Source organism: Lepisosteus oculatus, chromosome 6, assembly GCF_040954835.1.
Source record: "Lepisosteus oculatus isolate fLepOcu1 chromosome 6, fLepOcu1.hap2, whole genome shotgun sequence".
NCBI classification, from domain to species: domain Eukaryota; kingdom Metazoa; phylum Chordata; class Actinopteri; order Semionotiformes; family Lepisosteidae; genus Lepisosteus; species Lepisosteus oculatus.
This window is the reverse complement of record NC_090701.1, coordinates 53,475,699-53,482,721: the sequence shown is the minus strand read 5'-3', so window position 1 is coordinate 53,482,721 and position 7,023 is coordinate 53,475,699. Positions and strand designations below refer to the sequence as shown.

At 45.5% G+C, this 7,023-nt stretch overlaps 1 protein-coding gene across 3 annotated transcripts in view; it reads left to right on the top strand.

Moving 5' to 3' along the window:
- The first annotated feature begins 215 nt into the window (after positions 1-215).
- jph1a (junctophilin 1a) overlaps positions 216-7,023 on the top strand; it is a 59,926-nt gene continuing 53,118 nt past the window's right edge. For all 3 annotated transcript variants that reach the window (XM_015353729.2, XM_015353730.2, XM_006633886.3), the window contains exons 1-2: positions 216-1,026; positions 5,741-6,503. In XM_015353729.2, the coding sequence (XP_015209215.2) occupies positions 648-1,026; positions 5,741-6,503 (1,142 nt within the window). In that variant the 5' untranslated portion in view covers positions 216-647. The remainder of the gene's footprint in view (positions 1,027-5,740; positions 6,504-7,023) is intronic.

The window sequence follows — 7,023 nt, the reverse complement described above, 5'->3', positions numbered from 1 at the left end:
ATTGTAAAGGGCCACTCTCGGGGCGTCCCCTGGTGTTTCCGAAGCGAGCGATCCTAACCGACGGCGCCCAGGCAGCCTCATTAATAAATCTGAAGTTTTCCCTAACTCGCGAAGGATTAACCCCCGTATTTTGCTCGTTAGTGAAGGCGTGCGGCGGGGCGGCGCTACGGGGCTGACGTCAGGAATTGGCTATGTCTTCCCTGGCGGAGGTCGCTCGCCGCTTCTCTCTCTCTCTCTTCCCCGGCGCAGCGAGCAAGTGAGAGGGGAGTCACTTCAGCAGACGAGCGGCGTGCGGCTCCGGTAACTGTCCCCATCCTGCTCGCCCCCATTCAGACACACAAGCGCGCACTCACGGATAACACGGCTGTGGGGGGTTACCGGAAAAAAAAAACAACAACAACAGCAACAACAACCGTCAACGCTGCGCAATTCATTCTCCGGTCGCTCCTTTTTTTTTTTCCTTCATCCTTCTTCATCGCACTCTCTGGTCCCTGGATCCCGGACCCCCCCCCTCCCCTCCCTCCCTCCACTACCCCTCCTCCTCCTCCTCCTCGTTCCCCTCTTCACCCGGCGTAGGGAAATACTACATCAAGACTGTACGGCGAGTTTGGTTTGCTTTCTTTCCTCCTCTTGCCCCCCTCTTCTGAATGACGGGCGGACGGTTCGACTTCGACGACGGCGGCACCTACTGCGGCGGATGGGAAGATGGGAAAGCGCACGGGCACGGCATCTGCACCGGACCCAAGAGCCAGGGCGAGTACTGCGGCTCTTGGTCCCACGGCTTCGAGATAGTGGGAGTGTACACCTGGCCCAGTGGGAATCTGTACCAGGGCTACTGGGCGCAGGGCAAGAGGCATGGGCTGGGCGTGGAGACGAAGGGCAAGTGGATGTACCGGGGAGAGTGGAGTCATGGGTTTAAGGGTCGCTATGGGATCCGGCAGAGCCTCAACACACCTGCGAGGTACGAGGGTACGTGGAGCAACGGTCTGCAGGACGGCTACGGGATTGAGACCTACGGAGACGGGGGTAAGCGGCGCTCTCGATGTCTGTCGTCTCTAGGTGCTGCTGGGTGCATGGGGCGGCACACCTCCCCGGCTGCCGCGGCTGGATGTGACCGTGGCACGCAGGGAATGACAGCCAGATGATAGAAGTAAACTGGAAGGCAGTCGCTCCGGATGAAATCCCGACGGGCGAAAAACAGAAGCTGGGGCGCAAGTAGCTACCTTAAAAAAAAAAATACCTTAAAAGCACGTGGAGCAGAGCGCTTCCACGAGCGGGCGAGTGAGGTTAACCTTCACGAAGGCACCACGTAAATGAAGTGATTGCCCGATATCGTACTGGGAGAGCACATCCATCATGAGCGTCGGTGTGAGCTCTGGAAATTAACGCGGTGGTATACAGCCACGTTAAGGGAAAGGCGATAGCCTGCCCACAGTTCTGCACTGACACAGCGACGTTGTAAGGGCTCCACTTTTTTATTCGCAGTTAGTAAAAATGTATATACAGTAGTCCGTTGAATTAAGTTTCTTTTGCAGTAATCAGAAAGACCCAAATTGCACGGAATCGACTAGCGTTTATATGACATTGAGCACTTATAGGTCCAGCACAGCCATTTTAATGTGTGCTGTGGCAGTGTGTTATTGATATATGTGGTTTCGAATTGGACAGGTCAGCGCAGAGATTTTTCATAGAGGTCATGTCTAATAATAGGTGGTAGCTCTGCAACACGTACAGTAAAACTAGACCGGTTTTGAACGAAAGGAAAAGCCGAATTAAATATTGGCATTAGCTTGTTCGTTTTGCAACCAGAAATGCATTGTTGTGGTGTAAACAGATACCAGAGTGTTTTCCTGCAAAGGTGACAGAAATAGTTGCTGTAGCTAAAACTTTAATCTCGACACCTGACGTTTGGCAGGAGCACTTGGAGAGATGTTATCTCTCTCGCTGTGATAGCCCCATAGCTCAAGACCTAGGAGAATCCTAGACTGGATAACTATCAATATGCTTTTTATAATAATTTTATAATATTTTACATTGACACCTTTCCGTCAAAATGTTTCCCGTGGAAACAAACGTTAATTCCAATATTGAGCGTAATCGTAATTTTGTAGTCATAAACTATATCGACAGTTAATAGACTTATGGAAACTATGTTTTCTCTTAAGACTTGACAAGTGTTTAAAGTGAGAGTTAGTTAAATCAGACCTGTGATCAATATCTTGGCATTTATCAAGTTGTATAACTCATATATATGTAACTATTATCCAGATTATACCCCTAGGAGCTAATTCCGATGTCCTTGCTGTCATTTAGCAAACAAACTATTAATGTTATCTTGGGTTATAGTGGTTATTTTCTTTATTTATTGGAATCTATAAGATTCTACACTTGTCTTTTGGTTTTGAGCGTTTCGTGCGTCCAAAATATTAGGCATCGTTGAAAAATCTTAAGAGAAGATCGATAAAAACAGTAGCGAGGTGTATTTTTTTTTGTTAACGGACTGTTCAGATATAAAGAATCAAACGCTGCATTGTCAATTGGAAAACATTTTCCAACATTTATTCAAAAGTCATAGCATTAGTAGCAGCTAGAGCTATAATTTGAAGTAGAAATTACATGACATCCTAAAAACAATGCAAGCATGCGCATGTACTGTACATGACTTCATGCAAAACGTTAAACAACATATCGGCTTTTGTAATAATAAACGCGAACTCTCGCAGATCCGTGAAGAACACTAATGAGAATATCCTATTGCACAGGAATCACTGTCGCAGCTCTTTGCGTATTAATGTGCCTTTTTCTTCTAGGGTCTGGTTAACGCTGTTAATATTAGCAACCATACAACCATTAGAATCTCTCCGTTTGCCACAAAGTTCAGTTTGCTCCTGTGTCAGAATTTATCCGTGGAAGCCTCTAGATCAGCCCGAGTAAATATTCACTCTGCACTCGTCTTTCTATGGGCAGGTGGGGGTGGGAAACAACTGCTTTTCTCACTGTATTCAGGACTGAAGGGACATGGCCCAACAGAAGCTGTTGTGTCAAACAACGTCATATCCCACACGCAGAAGATGTTAACTCCAGAAAATCTCTCTAATGCTCACTACTTAGTGATCAAATCCATTGGTCATGTTTTACTTTTAAAAAAAGTGTGAAACCGAGAGGTGCATATTAGTCAGCCCCACACCTGTCTTTGTATCAGTGGGTGCTTAAGTCACGTTCCATAGAATGCAAATGTATCGTAATTTGATCATTAACAGAATATCTTACACCCCTATTTATACAACTAGTTGAAAGTGCGACCAAAATTAGTTACCGATGCGGTTTTGATAGAGCCCTTCCACTCACTGCCTGGACTCCCACCAACAACCATCCCGAAGAAGCAGAAGGAGGATTCTTCTGAATCAAAATGGCAAAAAAAAGAAACGCCACCAAGACAGATCTTAGCATTTATTAACTTACAGAGGGATGGCCCTGCCAAGGGTGGGTGGCGTAGTGGGGTGATGGACAGAAGCACCCTACAGGTCCAGGGTCCCAGGTTCGATCTGGTGTGTTTTCATCAGGTGTTCCAGGTCTTCTGCCTCCCAGAGATGTGCTAGACACTGTAAGTCGGACTGGCCGTTCCACATTGTGCCGTTCTTTGTGGCCCTTCCTCATACTGCTGTTCCTTTCAGGGGAAGAGTTGTTGTGTATCAGTAGTGCTTCCCTGGGCCCTTTGCTCCCAGGGTGGAGTGCTAAAAACAAATAAGAGAGGCTACAAATGAGAGGTGACCATTACACCCATCTACAGTAGATGTTGTTTTTCAGTGGTGAACTGATCCAGTGATGTCACCCAACCGCTTCTTGAAGGAAGCCAAGTTATCATCTTCAACATCTGGCTGGGCAGATTGTTCCCTACTCCCACCCCTCTTTGTGTACAGAGTGGCTCCTCTACCCAGTTTTAAGTCCTGGCTCGCCACTACTCTTGCCAGGAGACATAGCTTTCTGATCATTGGTGGAATTAGTAATAATATAAACCTAACAGGCCATTTCTGTGGCAGAATACAAGTACAATCTGCATGTCCTGTAAATTTGGTGAGGTTCACTCTTTCCTCTTACTGGATATTGTAATGTGTTAAAATTTTCCAATTATGCAATTATGTTTCCCCGCATTACATCCTGAGTTGTACTCGAATTTCTGAATTGACTATCTCAAGTTATATTCACACCACTATTGTAGAATGTTTTCAGCTTTGTCAACAAGTTACATTTCTTTAAATATAGATGGGGAAAGGACACCAAACAACAACGTACTTTACTAGACGGAGCATGACAATATTTATGAGGTAGTTTAACTCGCATCCGATAAAGGTCTATTGATTTACTTTTTAGCTTACACATGTTTTAAAAATGGTTCTTCCAAGCTAAAAGAAGTGGACTTTTAAAGTACAAGATTAAATTTCCTGGCTCTTTGCTCAGTATGCATTCTTAATGGGTTCCATTAAATCTCAAGTGCTATATGTTCACTTAAAATATGGTGCAATGTGTAATATGAATATTTATTTATTTTTTATAACAAGCTTTTTCTAAAACCTGTTGGATTGTTTATCATCTTTTAAATATAAACTGAGATGACCTCAGATTGGATGTTTAGAGCAAAGATGAAGTTTCAAAAGAGACTGATGATAAGAGGTGATGGATACAAAGTTTTAATGAAGTTAATGTAATCCATATTGTCCAATTTACCTGCACTCTGAAATAGTATTGGAAATAATACATCATGTGTTTGGATGGCACAGTGGCGCAGTGGTTAACATTGCTGCCCTGCAGAGCTGGGGACCTAGGCTCAGTTCCTGACCTGGGTTGCCTTCAGCATGAACTTTGTATGTTCTTCCTTCACACTGGTTTCCTCCCACAGCCTAGAGACATATTCATAGCTTAACTGGCTTCTGGGAGTGAATGCATGTTTGTATCTGTGTGTGTTCTGTGATAGACTGGTGTCCTGCCCAGGGTGTACCCTGCCTTGCTACCTGTATTGGTTGCTGGGATAGGCTCTGGCTTCCCAACAAATCTGAATTGGATGAAACAAGGTTGAAAATGGTTTGGCTGGATATTTTGTGTTCAAATAGAAAGGCTAATTGCCATTATGTATCATCAGTATAGAAAGTAAGTAAAATTATGGTGTAAAAATAAGTTGATTTATTATCTGTTATATTGGTTTTATATCATTATGGAACATAAATTAAACTTTGTGGAGCAGCATTATATTAGGATCTTACAAAATCCGAATCAAATTTTTTATACATGAATCATTTAATTTGTCAGATGTGAATTATTTAGTAACTTATTCATGCAGTTCAGAACTGGGAAATTTCTTTATGAAAACAAGAACCAACTTAGCATCCTGTCAGATCTTAGATCAGGTCTATCAAATGCCATTAAGAAAACTGAGAAACTTTTGAAATTCGACTCCAAACCACAGAAGTCTTAAGAGAAGTGGCTGGGTTGGTTGCTTCACTTCTGATGGGACGTCAGATTAAAACGTGATAAGGAACCTTAACATTGGAAGCTTTCTTAGTAGGGTTGCTGTTGTTAGACCCATCAAGAGGGCCTGAAACCATCTTGTAAATTTAAAAGCCGTGGTAAGCAAAGTTTAGGTGTCCTCGGTATGTTGTTGAGGGTTTTCAGGGCTGGGCTGTGTGACGTACTCGAATTGTGGGGTTGCGCGGTAACTCTTATGATTCTTTTGTCGTTCTACAAGGTACTTACCAGGGGCAGTGGATGGGAGGAATGCGACATGGATACGGGGTGCGGCAGAGTGTGCCTTACGGGATGGCTACGGTTATCCGTTCGCCGCTGCGCACGTCCCTGGCCTCGCTCCGCAGCGAGCAGAGCAATGGCACTGTCCTACATGACATTACAGCCGACAGCCCCGCCGGGACGAGAGGGGGGTTCGTCCTGAACTTTCACAGCGACAGCGAGGTAGTGACCGGGAAGAAGAAGGGCCTGTTCCGAAGGGGGTCGCTGCTCGGCAGCCTGAAGCAGCTCCGGAAGTCGGAGTCACGGACGTCCATCTCGAGCAAGCGCAGCTCGGCGCGGAGCGACGCCACGATGAGCCGCATCAGCTCCAGCGACGCCAACTCGACGATCAGCTTCGGGGACGGGGACCTGCCCGACGAGTACTTCCCCATGGAAGACCACGTCGACGCCACCACCACCGAGTCGTACATGGGCGAGTGGAAGAACGACAAGCGCAACGGCTTCGGCGTCAGCGAGCGCTCGAACGGCATGAAATACGAGGGCGAGTGGATGAACAACAAGCGGCACGGATACGGGTGCACGACGTTTCCCGACGGCACAAAGGAGGAAGGAAAGTACAAAAACAATGTCCTGGTGCGGGGGATTAGGAAGCAGCTTATTCCGCTCAAAAACACAAAAACAAAAGAGAAAGTGGACAGAGCGGTGGAGGGCGCGCAGCGGGCGGCGGCTATAGCTCGAACCAAAGTGGAAATTGCAGCTTCAAGGTGAGTGCGGGCCCCCTCTTCTCCGTATGTCTGCCAACGTGGAAAGCTGACTTATTCACACCTCGGAAAATGTCATGTCGAATTCGAGTTTCACCTGAGGGCAGCTTCTTGGCGATTATGTGGAAACGGCTTTGTGAAGGGATGTTGTTTCAGGCTTGAATGGGCGCTGTATCCTTCCCATGTTGGATGTGGGCTGGCTTTGTTTTCTCAAAACCAGAAATAACGGCAGACTCTGTATAGTTTTCTCATTTCGTTAGGTCAGTTAAGGCCCTGAAAGCTGCATGAAAAGCTTTTAGAACTCATTTTAAATTCTTCAGGTGCTGTAATAGGATGATAAAAGAAACAATTGCAGGTCTTTTGAAACATATGTTTTTTACACAAAGGCACTCTGTTTTAACCCCACTAAACCTGGAGAAATCTTTTTGAACCAGTTAGGTTTGGCCCATTATTATTATATCGTAATATCAATGCTGTAATTGAGGCAATTGTTTTATACCTCAAACAAGGGTTGCTTGCTTTT